Source organism: Heteronotia binoei, chromosome 17 (assembly GCF_032191835.1).
Source record: "Heteronotia binoei isolate CCM8104 ecotype False Entrance Well chromosome 17, APGP_CSIRO_Hbin_v1, whole genome shotgun sequence".
In the NCBI taxonomy this organism is placed as follows: domain Eukaryota; kingdom Metazoa; phylum Chordata; class Lepidosauria; order Squamata; family Gekkonidae; genus Heteronotia; species Heteronotia binoei.
In genome coordinates this window covers 6,174,239-6,189,946 of record NC_083239.1, presented here as the reverse complement: position 1 = coordinate 6,189,946, position 15,708 = coordinate 6,174,239, and the positions used below count along the sequence as shown (strand labels likewise).

Genomic DNA, 15,708 nt, shown 5'->3' with positions numbered 1-15,708 from the left:
TCTAGTAACATATAGTCCAAACCAAGGAAGCTTCACGGAATATCATACAGCCTTTCAGTAGCTGGGAAATACAGCTTTTTTTACTGCAATAGCAAATTCCCTGCTACTCTAATCAGCCTTCTGGATCAAACTGGATTGCTTTCTGAAGTCAGTTTACAAGAATGCTTACCAAACTGCTGCTTATCAAAGATTTCAGGTTTTCACGGCTGGTAACATCATTAGGGTTTGTAGAATCTTTCGGGCTCAAGTGCCGTGTTCTACTGGAGAAAGTTTTCCTTCCAGATGTTTCGTTCTCGGCTGCGCAGAACATCCTCAGTGGCGTTGCAGCCGGAGCAGGCGCTCTGACCTTCTTGGCTGCTGTGCGTTGAGTGGGGCCAGGGCTGCTGGAGAGCTGCTATTTCTAGGCTGGAGGAGGTGTGATGAAAGGGCAATTGGTTTGTGGATATGCCCATTGTTTGGTGGGGCTTCCTGGAAGGATAGTGGTAAGGATAGTGGCTGTTGAATGCGACCATTGTTCTGTGTTAATTGCTGGGAGGGTTGGAAGGGGTTTGAAGATAAGGAAAACTTTCTCCAGTAGAACACAGCACTTGAGCCCGAAAGATTCTACAAACCCTAAACTGCTGCTTGTTTCCTTGGAAGTCTGAGCAGTCTGTCTTGCAAGGAAGTGGCAAAACAACCTTCCATCATGAGTCTCTCTCTCTCTCTCGCTCTCTCTCTCTCTCATTGCAGAAGACACCTTGATGTTCTGGAAGGGAATTGCTGATGTGGGGTTGATGGAAGAAGTGGTCTGCAACATTCAGAAGGAGATAGAAGAAGTGCTGAAAGGTGTTCAGGAGAGACTTGGCCAGTCACCCCTTCTGGTTACTGGTAGGTAGGTCGGCAGCCTCTGTATTGATAGGAAGTTGTTTACCAATGGTATAGGTTCAGATGCCTTTTTGTTGGCCTTGTGTGCGTGTTTGTGTGTATGAAAAAATGTTAACTTTCTCTTTCTCATCTAGCTCTTTAAAAAAAACTATTACGGCCTTTTCCTTTCCTTTGTCCAATGAAAGCTCTATGGCTCAATGCCTTGAGCGGTATAACAATATGAAATTTCATTTGTAATCTCTGTTTATTTCCCAGAAGGCAAAAGGAATTTTTTTGATTTTTGCAGCATCCAAAGTTATATTAAGATTTTGATCTTAGAGTAGGAAGGGGACTGCCCTGCTTGGATTAAAATTGCAAATATTCACCAACTGCGTTAAAACGAAACAACGTCTTGGGCTCGGAATATAAAGGACATTCAAATAGAATTTTGAGAAATTGTATCTGTTCTACCAAGGGAACAAGAGCAAATTCTGTCAGAGTAGGGAAGAAGCCAAAAAAGCAGCTTCTCATGAGCATTATGGAATGAGCATTCATTCTAGCAAGAGAAAAGGCCCTAGAAGGGGTGACCTTTTCTTAATTATTTAGGGCTCACTCTCCAAACTGTTATTGTGATGTCTCTTTTCTCTCTCAGTGCAGTCAACTGAGACCCGGTCTACGCATGTAGCAAAATCTCTAGGTAATGAGGGGGAAGAATGCTGAAACGTCAGAATGGACTGTATTGCTTCCAACCGTAGCAGAGGGATCACTGGTTTTAAAGTTATCCTACATTAATAATTCCATGCTAGTAGGAAACAAGCATAGCGTGTGAAGGGAGAGGCTAAAATGTTTCTCTCTGAGGTGCTAACATAGGGCTTACAGGAATTTTTTATGTGGGGGCAGACTGTGACTACCCCCCTACCTGCTGTCTGAAATGGTACAGAGCATTTTGCCCCCTAAGAATTCAACGTTCTGTTGAATATGAACATATGAAGCTGCCTTCTACTGAATCAGACCTTTGGTCCATCAAAATCAGTATTATCTTCTCAGACTGGCAGCGGCTCTCCAGGGTCTCAAGCTGAGGTTTTTCACACCTATGTGCCTGGACCCTTGTTTGGAGATGCCAGGGATTGAACCTGGGACTTTCTGCTTCCCAAGCAGATGCTCTACCGCTGAGCCACCATCCCTCCCCTTAATATGTAGACCAGGGCTGAGATTCAGCAAATCCCAGAGGCTTTATGGAGCCCAAGAGCCACCCACAGAGGCTGCTGCAGCTCATCTTCAGTGGGCTGATTCCTTTTAAGCTCAACATCGGAGTGAAATGCAGGTGGAGCTTCTTGCATGAGTTGCAACGATACATTCCGCTCCCTGCAAATGTATGCAGGAGAAAGAGTCCTATAAGAGAAATGTGTAAGAACATAAGAAAAGCCATGTTGGATCAGACCAATGGCTCATTCAGTCTAACACTCTGTGTCACACAGTGGCCAAAAAAACCAGGTGCCCTCAGGAGGTCCATCAGTGGGGCCAGGACACTAGAAGCCCTCCCACTGTTCCCCCTGCCCCAAGCACCAGGAAAATAGAGCATCACTGCCCCATACATAAGAAAAGCAATGTTGGATCAGGCCAATGGCTCATTCAGTCTAACACTCTGTGTCACACAGTGGCCAAAAAACCCAGGTGCCCTCAGGAGGTCCATCAGGGGGGCCAGGACACTAGAAGCCCTCCCACTGTTGCCCCTCCCAAGCACAAAGAATACAGAGCGTCACTGCCCAGACATAAGAACATAAGAGAAGCCATGTTGGATCAGGCCAATGGCCCCTCCAGTCCAACACTCTGTGTCACACAGTGGCCAAAAAAAAACAAGTGCCATCAGGAGATCCACCAGTGGGGCCAGGACACTAGAAGCCCTCCCACTGTGCCCCCTCAAGTACCAAGAATACAGAGCATCACTTGCCCCAGACAGAGTTCCAACAATACGCTGTGGCTAATAGCCACTGATGGACCTCTCCATACGTTTAGCCAATCCTCTTTTGAAGCTGGATATGCCTTTAGCCACAGGTACATGGCAGTGTTCATGCATAAATGTTGCTTGTGTCTGCAGTTTGTAACTGAAGTTCTATGAATAAGCTAATTCAGTAGTTCCTATCCTCTTATATGTTACATCCCACCAAGTGCTCTATCAAAGGTGGTGGGCTCTCTTTCCTTGGAGGTTTTTAAACAGAGGCTAGATGGCCATCTGACAGCAATGAAGATCCTGTGAATTTAGGGGGGGAAGGTATTTGTGAGTTTCCTGCATTGTGCAGGGGGTTGGGCTAGATGACCCTAGAGGTCCCTTCCAACTCTATGAAAGAACCTGGATCCCATCATGATAGAAATAAAAAGCTCATTTTTTTCTGAGGAAGACATTTATGTGCTTACAGGCATTTTTGTATATTTACCATTTCCTGTAAGTTTTAAGGAAATAAAAAATTGCAGCAGCACATTGCATAATCCCTATTCGGTAGGAAGCAGGAAGACTCTGGGTGGGCAGGATGACTGAGGTGGCCCACCCACTAAGTGGCTCTAGGCAATTGCCTAGGGTGCCGGAGAGGTGGGCAGTGCCAGGGACACCAAAACAGGCAGCTCCAGCACAGCCAGCAGCTTGGAACTTATGTGCCTGCTGATGCTGATCACAGCAGGAGAAAGTGCATGCGGAAGACATTGTATTTGGAATCTGGAAGAGATGGGCAATGCTCTAGGAATCCCCCAGATCTCTACAGTCCTTAAATGAGAGCTTTTCGGGATTCCTAGAGTGTTGCGCAGACAGGATTCAGGTGGGTGTCTGCGTTGGTCTGAAGTAGCAGAACATTTGATCCCAGTGGCACCTTTAACGTGTTAAAACAATTCTATTGGTAACGTATGGTAATGAATCTATTTCTTACATCTTTAATAACTTCTTTTATCTATATATTACTTTTATATATTACTTTCTACCCACCCCCTCCCCCCGTTACTTGACCCCCGCCGGTGTTATTTACTTAAAATGCTAATATTTAAAGGTACCCTTAACTATTAAACCAAAAATGTATATTCTTCTTCTTTCTAAAACTCAATCATTATCAAAAATTGTCCATTGTCCTTTTATTTTCCGCTCTTTTTCTACGTATCTTCTGAACTTTTTCCAGTCCGTCTTAAAAACTTCTAAATCGTAGTCTCTTAATATTCTTGTTAATCTGTCCATTTCACTCCATGTCATAACTTTTATAATCCAATCCCATTTCTCTGGAAAATACCAGTGGCACCTTTCAGACCAACAAAGTTTATTTCAAGGTGTAAGCTTTCATATGCAATAGATATGGAGGGACGGTGGCTCAGTGGTAGAGCATCTGCTTGGGAAGCAGAAGGTCCCAGGTTCAATCCCTGGCATCTCCAAAAAAGGGTCCAGGCAAATAGGTGTGAAAAACCTCAGCTTGAGACCGTGGAGAGCCGCTGCCAATCTGAGTAGACAATACTGACTTTGATGGACCGAGGGTCTGATTCAGTAGAAGGCAGCTTCATATGTAGGAGGGATAGTGGCTCAGTGGTAGGGCATCTGCTTGGGAAGCAGAAAGTCCCAGGTTCAATCCCCGGCATCTCCAACTAAAAAGGGTCCAGGCAAATAGGTGTGAAAAACCTCAGCTTGAGACCCTAGAGAGCCGCTGCCAGTCTGAGTAGACAATACTGACTTTGATGGACCGAGGGTCTGATTCAGTAGAAGGCAGCTTCATATGTAGGAGGGATAGTGGCTCAGTGGTAGAGCATCTGCTTGCGAAGCAGAAGGTCCCAGGTTCAATCCCTGGCATCTCCAAAAAAGGGTCCAGGCAAATAGGTGTGAAACACCTCAGCTTGAGACCGTGGAGAGCTGCTGCCAGTCTGAGTAGACAATACTGACTTTGATGGACCGAGGGTCTGATTCAGTAGAAGGCAGCTTCATATGTAGGAGGGATGGTGGCTCAGTGGTAGAGCATCTGCTTGGGAAGCAGAAGGTCTCAGGTTCAATCCCTGGCATCTCCAAAAAAGGGTCCAGGCAAATAGGTGTGAAAAACCTCAGCTTGAGACCCTGGAGAGCAGGGGAGGGACGGTGGCTCAGTGGCAGAGCATCTGCTTGGGAAGCAGAAGGTCCCAGGTTCAATCCCTGGCATCTCCAAAAAAGGGTCCAGGCAAATAGGTGTGAAAAACCTCAGCGGGAGACCCTGGAGAGCAGCTGCCAGTCTGAGTAGACAAGACTGACTTGGATGGACCCAGGGTCTGATTCAGTAGAAGGCAGCTTCATATGTTCATAATAGATAATTTACTGCTCACCCTCTACGTATATGTGTAGACTGGTAATTTCCAATTTTGTTTCTCTCTCAATCTTTACTCTAATTGGACGTTCCTGGCAACTAACCCCACCCCTTCTCTCTTTCTATATGTAATGGTTGAGGACATTCCGTTTCACTGTATCTGAAGAAGCGAGCTTATGCATGAAAGCTTATGCCGTGAATAAAACTTAAAGGTGCCACTGGCATCAAACTTTGTTCTGCATAGGCATGATGTTACTTCTGGGTTCAGCCACAGTTGACTCCACTTTCTTCCATCAATTGATCAGCAGGTCCGGCACAGCTGAGTGGCTGGCTAGTAGCTTGTGGCATCCCCAGGTGTGAAGAGTGCTTGGGCTTAGCCCCACCGTAAGAACAGAGAATTAGGAGAAACAGTTAAGTGTCCAATACACCAGAAAGTCACAGATGGATAATCCATGGCAGGTGCTGGGGATAGAGGGAAAAAGAATTCTTAGTAATTGTTACGAAAACCCTGCATCCCATCAGTGGTATCCATTATCTCGGGTTGAGAATCACTGAGTTAACAGACGTCTTAGCACTCTCACCAGAACAGCAATCCCCAGAGTTCTAGGTAGGCAGCCATGACAATTCCAGTTGTTTGCAACTTTGTAGAGTAGGATCTCTTTGATATGTCAGGATCACGTGTAATTACTTCGGAAGCCGTTGGTAATCTGAGTGTAGGAAACACAGATGACTGAGCTTTTTTTGGTGGGGTGACCACTCTGCTTTTTTAGCGAGCTGGAACAATAATCCATGGAAATTGTTTCCTGTAGATGCAGCCATCCTAAATAACGTTGCTCATACTTTTGGCCTGATGGACACTGTCAAGAGAGTGCTGGACAACCGGAAGAGCCAGACTGATCAAGGAGAAGAGCAGTTTCTTTATACTCTTGCAGGTAGGACTGAGGCTTGGAAAGGACCCCTCTTGCAAGGGGAAAGAACTTACCATGAGACATTGCACATACACAGCATTATGGGTCAACAAGGATGTGGATTTCATTTACAGATGTGCAAATTTTGTTTCAATACAGAAGCCATTTAAACTATTAAAAATCTATCATTTAAGCTGTCATAAGCGAACAAAAACCTACCTTGCCCAGATACATATTTTTGTGTATTGGGTTGGGCCCTATAATTCTCTACCACTAAAGATGGATCCAGTGACCCTCTTCCTCTTTCCTTTAACGGGAAGAGCTTCTCCAACAATTAACAACTTTTTATGATGAAAGAAAAGGCTGTTAGGGTTTGTAGAATCTTTCGGGATCAAGTGCCGTGTTCTACTGGAGAAAGTTTTCCTTCCAGACGTTTCGTTCTCAGCTGCAGATAACATCCTCAATGGCGTTGCAGCCGGAACAGGCGTTCAGACCTTCTTGGCTGCTGTGCATTGAGTGGGGCCAGGGCTGCTGGAGAGCTGCTATTTGTAGGCTGGAGGGGGTGTGATGAAAGGGCAATTGGTTTGTGGATGTGCCCATTGTTTGGTGGGGCTTCCTGGAAGGGTAGTGATAAGGAAACTGGCTGTTGAATGTGACCATTGTTCTGTGTTAATTGCTGGGAAGGTTGGAAGGGGTTTGAAGATAAGGAAGATGGTTGTTGACTGTGCTGATTGTTCTGTGGAATTTGCAGAAAGTCTCCACAGAACAATCAGCACAGTCAACAACCATCTTCCTTATCTTCAAACCCCTTCCAACCTTCCCAGCAATTAACAATGGTCACATTCAACAGCCAGTTTCCTTATCACTACCCTTCCAGGAAGCCCCACCAAACAATGGGCACATCCACAAACCAATTGCCCTTTCATCACACCCCCTCCAGCCTACAAATAGCAGCTCTCCAGCAGCCCTGGCCCCACTCAATGCACAGCAGCCAAGAAGGTCAGAGCGCCTGCTCCGGCTGCAACGCCACTGAGGATGTTCTCCGCAGCTGAGAATGAAACGTCTGGAAGGAAAACTTTCTCCAGTAGAACACGGCACTTGATCCCGAAAGATTCTACAAACCCTAATGATGTTACCAGCCGTGAAAACCTGAAATCTTTGAAAAGGCTGTTGTTAAAGGAATTATTTCTCTATTGGAGGAAAACTTGGTGGAAGGGGTCCAACCTGTTGTCAGCTCTACTACTGATGTTTTATTTAATTCATTTGTACCCCACCTTTCCCGCCTGTGGGGACCCAAAGTGGTTTACATTGTTCTGCTCTACTCCGTTTTGTCCACAACAACCCTGCGAGGTTGGTTAGGTTGAGAGAGTGTGACTGACCCATGGTCACCTAGGAAGCTTCCATTGCACAAGGGGGATTCAAGCCCGGGTTCCCCAGATGCTAGTGTGACACTCTTAACCGCTACAGCATGCTGACTCTCGAGACTAAGGTAAAATTGCTAAGAAATACTAATTTCCTGATGTGTTCTGATGTCAGCCTGGTGAGTAGAAGATTTAACAGTAAGACCAGCATTGGAAAGCATGCATTCTGTGGGCAGAGATGATCATGGAATAGACGGGCAAGCCTTTGCTACTTGTCCAAGCCTTGGTAAACGTTGATATTTGCCGCAATATAAAAAGGATAAATTAATCCTTATTGGTTAATCTGTTTATGTTTTACATCTGTAAAGCAGAGCAGCTAGGGGTGCTTAATTAGCATGCCCGCACAACATGCTCCAGGGTTACAGCCCTCTAGCATGCTGACTAAGCAGGAACAGCTCTGTGAACCCCAGCTGAAAAGAGACAGTATGTGAGCGTAAAGTCCCCCAGGTGAGTTCTTTCGCCTTACCATGATCACATTTTAAGTCAGGATTAAGGTTTGGCCTTGTGGCTGAATGCAATGGTAGAATTGTGCGCCAGTAAAACGGCCCCGTGCAGCTGTGTCTATGATCAGTAGTCTGCAGCTGTACTTTGGACCAAGATGGGAGGGCATTTGATAAGAAACATCTGTCTGCGTGTATGCAATTGACTAAGACACAAGACCAGATTCAAGGAAGCCTCACAAACATTCTTTTGCCTCTTGTGTTATCTACTTTTGATTTTTAACTCCTTTCTTGGCCCTGTATCAACTTGTACATTGTTTTTATATAATGTTTAGGCATGCGCAGAGACCAAACCACAAATTTGTGCGTGAATTGGGCCAATTCATGGCGTGTCCGAACCGTTTCAGGAGTGCCTCCCACAAACACTCCCTGAATCTCCCGTAACTCCCATAGAGTTTTGTTAGGTTTGGAAGGATTTGTTCCTTGTCTCCAAGCATCGGCTTTCCTAGGCCTCTGCAGCCGCCGAGTGCCTGAAGAAGCCAATCCAGGGAGAGAAGACAGTTTATGCACCCTCAGAGCCTGAGCTGAGCCAATGGAGAGAGGTCTGCCTGTCGCCTCAGCTGTTGTGCAGGTTCAACGGGGATGTCCAGTTTGCACTGGGCAGCGCAACAGAGCCCCAGCTGAGCTGACAAGGAAAGATCTGGTTTAAACTGGGCAGCCCAGCAGAGCCCCAGCTAAGCCTGCAGGGAGAGATCTCTCCGCTGGCTCAGCTGTTTTGCTAGCTCAGCTGGACTGTCTAGTTTCCACCAGGTAGCCCAGCAGAGCCCGGCTGAGCTGGCAAGGAGAGGTCTGGTAGGCTGGGGAAGGGAAGAAAGATTGAGGAGAGATCTCTCCATTGTATCCTTTAAAGTTTAAGCCCCTTCTCTCTAGAGTCGCACCGCAGCCACGGCACAATCTCTCCATGGTATCCTATGAGCCCATAGGATACAATGGAGAGCTTGTGGGCTGGGGAAGGGAGGGGGTAGCCTTTAAATGCCTCTCCCTCCCCCAGCTGCACAGCCTCTGCAGGCCAGCTGGAGAAGGGAGGGGGTGGCATTTAAATACTTGTCCCCTCCCTCCCCCAGCCGTATTGAACTCACAAACCACAAATCAGTTTGGGAAACTGGTGGTTTGGTTGGTTTGTGATTTGTTTGGATTGTGAAATCCAACAAACCATTAACCAAAAACAAACCACCATTTATAACAAGGGTATGAAGATCCAACCTAGGATCAGCATAGGGGTAGTACATAAACACCTAGTTGTTTAAATGAAACTAAGTCCTCAGGACCAGATGAACTGCATCTCAGGGTTCTAAAAGAGCTTGTGGATGTAATTTCTGAGCCTCTGGCTATTATTTTTGAGAATTCTTGGAGAACAGGAGAGGTGCCGGAAGATTGGAAGCGGGTGAATGTTGTCCCCATCTTCAAGAAGGGGAAAAAGGAGGATCCAGGTAACTACTGACCAGTCAGCTTGACGTCTATACCTGGAAAAGTTTTAGAACAAATCATCAGTCAGTCCTGGAACACTTAGAAAGGATGGCTGTGATTACTAAGAGCCAGCATGGTTTTCTCAAGAACAAGCCATGTCAGACTAACCTGATCTCTTTTTTTGAGGAAGTGACTACCTTGCTGGATCAGGGGAATGCTGTAGACATTGTTTATCTTGATTTCAGTAAGACTTTGGATAAGGTTCCATGAGTGAGAGAGAACCCATTGCCGTGGTGATTCCTCCCGTGTGCATGCCATTGACCCACTGCCGAGGCGGGGGTGCGGGAGGCATAGGCTCATGCGGGACCATGGGATTGGCTAACCCGTTGCATGTGACCGGGAGAGGAGGTGGAAAGCTCGCACCTGAGACGCCGTCAATCCCCTCACACCCTCCTGCTGTCAGAGACTCTGCCAATGGCAGGCAGACGGACAGAGGCATGCGCCAGACAAGCAAGAACCACAAAGTGCAGAAGTTCACTGCCCTAAACAGTGGCTGGGATGTGTGTCTGGGAGCGGGCAGACCACCAAGTCCAAAAGAAACCCCCCACCACCACCCGGAGCCCCCCGTGGTGTTGCCCTGCCGTCACCCCCCACTATGCGCAAGGAATACTTCCCCTGGGGGCTGCAGAACTCAGAGTGCGAGCCGCTGGGAATACATCCACTTCATCGCCCCCCCTTTGTGCCCCACGCACAACAGCCCTGTGGGGTCGGGTCGGCCATCAGCCCGGGCAGGCTGAGGGGCGGCACCCCCCCTCCCCTGTCCAGCCACATGGGAGCAGCATGGTGGCTCAAAGCCCCCTCCCCCCCACCAAGAACCAAGTCTGCCAACCCTCCCAGGCATTCCCTTGGAGAAGCTACTGACAAAGGGGGGCGGGTGGGTTGCAGCAGATGCCAAGCAGGAGACACAACAGAGGGCACAGCTCAGACTTTATTTTTCCGGAACAGAGTGCAACAGTTTCCCTGGTGCGCGCTGGGCAGTCTCGCCGTGGGCGGGGCTCCATTCAGAGCAGAGGGCAGAAACAGCTGAGGGAGTGGGGCGAGGAGGAAGCCTCTGTGTTGGAGTCCCACCTGCAAAACGGAGACAGAGATCAAGAGCACCTGCAGGGGCGGCAGCTGGAGGAGCAGGCTGGGTTTCAGCTGGCACTCTCTTAAAGGGACAGTCTCTGATCCATCTCCCCACACTGGGGCAGCTGCCACACACACACACACACACACCCCGTGCCCTGCCGGGGGTTGGGAACGCGGCAGAGGGCAGACCAAGGGAAGGGAGCAGGCGGCAGCACATGGGAGCGGGGTCAGCAAATGCCCCCTGCCAGAGCCCACTGCCTGGTTAAAGTGCCAGAGACGCTCGCACACCGAGCAGTCAAGGGGGAGGGGGAGGACAGTGGGGGTGCACAGTGCAACTTACCCAGCCATGAGCGACAGTCCTCGCATGCAGACCTCCGGGAGACCTGGAAACAAGAGCAGTTAGCCCCAGGGGAGAGACCTCGCTCTCCCCCTCGCAAGTCAAAGATACTGTCCCATTAGATGGATCTGTAACTGGTTGACAGATCGCACCCAAAGAGTGCTTGTGACTGGTTCCTCATCCTCTTGGAGAGGAGGGACAAGTGGAGTGCCTCAAGGATCTGTCCTGGGAACGGTTTTGTTCAACATCTTTACAAAGGATTTGGATGAAGGAACAGAGGGAATGCTTATTAAATATGCAGATGATACTAAATTGGGAGGGGTTGCAAACACAGAAGAACACAGAAACAGGATAACCTTGACAGGCTGGAAAACTGGGCTAAAATCAATAAAATGAATTTTAACAGGGATAAAATGTAAAGTTCTGCATTTAGGTCGGAAAAATCCAATGCGTGGTTATAGGATGGGGGAGACTTGCCTTAGCAGTAATATGTTCGAAAAGGATCTAGGGGTCTTAATGGCTAATACGTTGAATGAGTCAACAGTGTCATGCAGTGGCTAAAAAGGCAAATGCAATTTTGGGCTCTATCAACAGAAGTATAGTGTCCGGATCACGTGATGTGATGGTATTGCTTTACTCTGCTCTGGGAAGACCTCACCTGGAGTACTGTGTTCAGTTTTGGGCTCCACATTTTAAGAAGGATCTAGACAAGTTGGAAGGGGTCCAGAGGAGGGCAATGACGATGGTGAGGGCTCTGGAGACCAAGTCCTATGAGGAAAGGTTGAAGGAGCTGGGGGTGTTTAGCCTGGAGAGGAGGCGGCTGAGAGGTGATATGATCACCATCTTCAAGTACTTGAAGGGCTGTCCTATGGACGATGGGGTGGAATTGTTTTCTGTGGACCAATGGGTTGAAATTAAAAGAGTTTCCAGCGCAACATTAAGAAGAACTTCCTGACCGTTAGAGCGGTTCCTCAGTGGAACAGGCTTCCTCGGGAGGTGGTAGGCTCTCCTTCCTTGGAGGTTTTTAAACAGTGGCTAGATGGCCATCTGACAGCAATGAAGATCCTGTGAATTTAGGGGGAAGTATTTGTGAGTTTCCTGCATTGTGCAGGGGTTTGGACTAGACGATCTTGGAAGTCCCTTCCAATTCTATGATTTTCCCAGTTCATGCCCATAGCTAATACTATTGCATCATGAGCTTTTGTATACAGATATTGTTGACCCTTGAAGAAGACCGATTTGGGCTGAAACGTGTTGGGTCACAATAGTTCCCTTTCACATACATTGTATTTTTGCACTGCAGTGAGGCTAAAAATTGGGCCTATAAGTGTTTTTAACCATTCAATAATAAATATGTATTTCTGATAAAATTTGGGGCATCACATATAATTTTTAATTATTTGCCCTATATTGATTTGCAGCTAATCTTTTTGGTTCTGGATGATTAGTGACTTCAGTGGGCAGAAAGTGCAGTTACTGGCATCAGATGGACCCTTACTCTGCTACTATATACGTCTGAGTCTGGCGTGTGCCTGAACATGAGAATTACTAGGAATCCTTTAAAAGCTGCCTTGATTTCTACAATAGAAGAATGTACTAATAAATAGTGAGGAAAAATGGGGTCATGGACATAGCAGCCTAGAGTGCTTTAACCAGCATCTTCCCGGGATGTGTTTTCTTTTTCTTTTTTGCGGGGGGGCCCCATCCCCCGCTTTGTTCTCTGCGAGAGTCACAGTTGTCTGCTGAAACAGGCTGTTCCACCCACCTTTCTTTTCTTTTTGTGGGAGCAGCAGAAATGCACGGAAATACTTTTTCCCTGCCAGGAAGCTTCCCACGTGAAAACATACATTTCCCCCCCACCACCACCAATCTTTGCATTTAGAGAAGTCTCTGCATTTCTTGACTTGTTTTCGGTGCTTTTTATGAATTTTGACTGAATGCTGCATTTCCCCCCCTCCTCCCCCCCTCACAGACGTGGAACGCCAGCTGGAGGAGCAGAAGAATCTTGCCAGAGATCAGAAGACAAAATCGCAGACGGTTCAGAATGTAGTCCTAATGCCCGTCAGCACTCCAAAACTTCCCAAGAGGCCCCGGCTGCAGCGTCCTGCCTCGGCCACCGTCCTGAGTTCCTCTGCCTCAATACAGCAACCTCAGTTCACAGTTATTTCGCCCATCACCATTGCACCCATGGGGCAACCCTTCTCTGTCAGCAACCTTCCCATGGCAACCATCAGCCAGGGCTCTAGCCCCGTAACTGTTCACACCTTGCCATCTGGCTCGCAGCTCGTCCGCTACGCCACTGTGGTCTCTTCGTCCAAGACCGGCTCATCTGATACTGTGACGATTCACCCGTCCTCCAGCCTGGCCCTGCTGAGTTCAGCTGCCATGCAGGACAATAGTACACTTGCAAATGTGGCTACCGTGGTGAATCCTGTGGAGCTGGTGGCCATGGAGTCTGGACTGACCTCCACCATTCAGGCTGTTGAGGGCACCTCCGAGGATGGCCAGCCCATCATCGAAATAGACCCAGCACCCGACCCAGAAGCTGAGACAGAGGAATCTGGGGCCAAAGCTGTGATTCTGGGAACAGAAATAAGGACTGAGGAGAAAGTGGTAGCTGAGGTTGACCAACACCAGCACCAGGTCCACAACGTAGAGATTGTGGTCTTGGAGGACTAGTTGGAATGGCAAATATTATCTTGGTTGATTGTTCATCTCTCTCTCTCTCTCTCTCTCTCTCAGTTTTTCTCTCTCAATTTCTCTCTCTCTTTTTTTTTTTTAAAAACAACAACCTTCCATCCAGGTATGTTGCCATGGATAATGTGATGTTTAACTAGTCGTGCTCACTTGGAAGACAGCAGAGCCTCATCTGTACAAACCATTAATTAAGGGAAGGGAGAGAAGAGAATTCTTTCCAAGCAGCCCAGAAAGACAGAAAGCTAGCCAGTGCTGTTGTTGAGAGAACATTTCTAAGAGAAAGACTGCACCTCTATGTTTGAAAAGATTTTTTGTCCACTTTTTTGGGGGGGGGGGGGTTGCCTGGATTGTTTTCTCTTAGAAATGGATCTTGCCAGTTACTGGAAATTGATTTGACTGATGAATTTTAGGGGGAACCGGGCTCTTTCTGTTTCCTGGACCCCCACGATTGCCAGCAAAGAACTGATACATTATGCTGTAATTTTACTTTGTGTGCATGAGAGGAAAGAAAGAAACCTCCTGATCGATTCTAGACATTACCCCTCTCGGTATGGAGTTCATTTTATTTTTATTTGTTGGTGTCCGTCAGATCTTTTCAGCTTACCCATATAGCTGTTGTTCAGGGACCCATTCTCAGCTCTCCCTTTCCAAGCCTTTCCCCATGGATGTTTTGTTTCCACAGGCATTGTTACAAGACTCTGAAAACTCACTTAAGCTCTGAAAACTCACTTAAACACAGACAAGACCTGGGGGAAGGGGGAGGATAAAGGAACAAGGCACAGAGTCTAAACATCATCTGCCTTTTGACATCCTGGATATATCAAGTGTGGGCTATGCTGTTGCATGCTGGGAGAGGGAGACTTGGCAGGCTGAGTGTATCTGCTGTTTACTTTGCACGTCAGGAATCATACAGTTTACTAGCTCTCTCTATATGTATATATAGGGCTAGTACGCGTGTATGTGTGTGTGTGTGTGTGTCTTTAAAAATTGTCTGCAGAATTCTGACTGGCACATCAATTTGGCAAGGTGACTGCCTGGTCATCCTTCACATAGGTTGGAGGGTTTATTTTCCCCTTTAAGGGAAGAGTAGGGAGTGAAGAAGCGATCTTTTTTTCAGTTAATTTGTTAAAATCTAGCGAGTGTGAATCTACTTTATTTGAAATATTTAAAGTCAGCAAGAAGAAGAAATGACTTTGGGGAGGCATGGGGAAAGTGCTGCTTGGCTATTTTTTTCATTAAAAGTTTTTTTTAAAAAAAAAACAACAACGACCCTGAAAATAATTATTGTATTGTTTGAACTCATTCTTGGAATCTGTTATATATGTTGCTCCAGGTCATCTTGGCACATAGCCGGCCCATTTCTCTCAGCTTCAAGGAAGTTCTTGATCATAATTTTAAGTTATCACTTAAGATTTTACTAGTTTTGTGAAAAAATTGACACTGAGTACCCAACCAACCATACAGCGAAGAACACAAAACAGAATGCGGCGTCCTGATCTTGATACACGCTGTGTAAGCTGCAAACTTGTCCATATGTAGCAATATCCAAAAAGGGGGGATCAAAGGGTAGAGATCAAAGTGAAAAAAAGTGTAAGTAGGCACAACATGTATGTGTTGATTACATGTTTCATCTTGCCATTACTTCAAGTAGGTCTTGGACACAGATGCCTGAGGTTTAAAAAAAATGTAGTGACTAAATCCCCACTGACCCAACAATTTAACGTGGACACAATCCACTGGGAATACTGTCCTCACGCACAACTTGTTTATTTCAATATGACTTTTAGGGAACAGCCTTCTACTCCAGGGATCAGACCTGTCAACCTGTGCCATCTTCAGTGGTACCCAAATGCACCATTTGACTTTTCTGGTAGAGTTTCCTCCAGTTGGAGTAAGGGCAACTAGAATGATTAAAGGGTTGGAACCCTTTCCCTATGAAGAAAGGTTAAAACGCTTGGGGCTCTTTAGCTTGGAGAAACGTCGACTGCGGGGTGACATGATAGAGGTTGACAAGGTTATGCATGGGATGGAGAAAGTAGAGAAAGAGGTACTTTTCTCCCTTTCTCACAATACAAGAACTCGTGGGCATTTGATGAAATTGCTGAGCAGAAAGGTTAAAACGGATAAAAGGAAGTACTTCACCCAAAGGGTGATTAACGTGTGGAATTC

General features: G+C 46.9%; 1 protein-coding gene and 1 non-coding gene across 3 annotated transcripts in view; both read left to right on the top strand.

Annotated features, from left to right (window-relative positions):
* GMEB1 (glucocorticoid modulatory element binding protein 1) overlaps window positions 1–14,799 on the top strand; it is an 80,648-nt gene extending 65,849 nt beyond the window's left edge. Inside the window, exons 8-10 of one of the 2 annotated variants that reach the window (XM_060258164.1) lie at window positions 730–867; window positions 5,951–6,073; window positions 12,815–14,799. In XM_060258164.1, coding sequence (XP_060114147.1) covers window positions 730–867; window positions 5,951–6,073; window positions 12,815–13,521 — 968 coding nt within the window. In that variant the 3' untranslated portion in view covers window positions 13,522–14,799. The remainder of the gene's footprint in view (window positions 1–729; window positions 868–5,950; window positions 6,074–12,814) is intronic. The other variant, XM_060258163.1, reaches the window with a different exon arrangement.
* TRNAR-GCG (transfer RNA arginine (anticodon GCG)) lies at window positions 4,592–4,666 on the top strand. The gene has a single exon. It is a non-coding gene; the product is annotated as a tRNA-Arg (tRNA).
* Window positions 14,800–15,708: the final 909 nt, after the last annotated feature.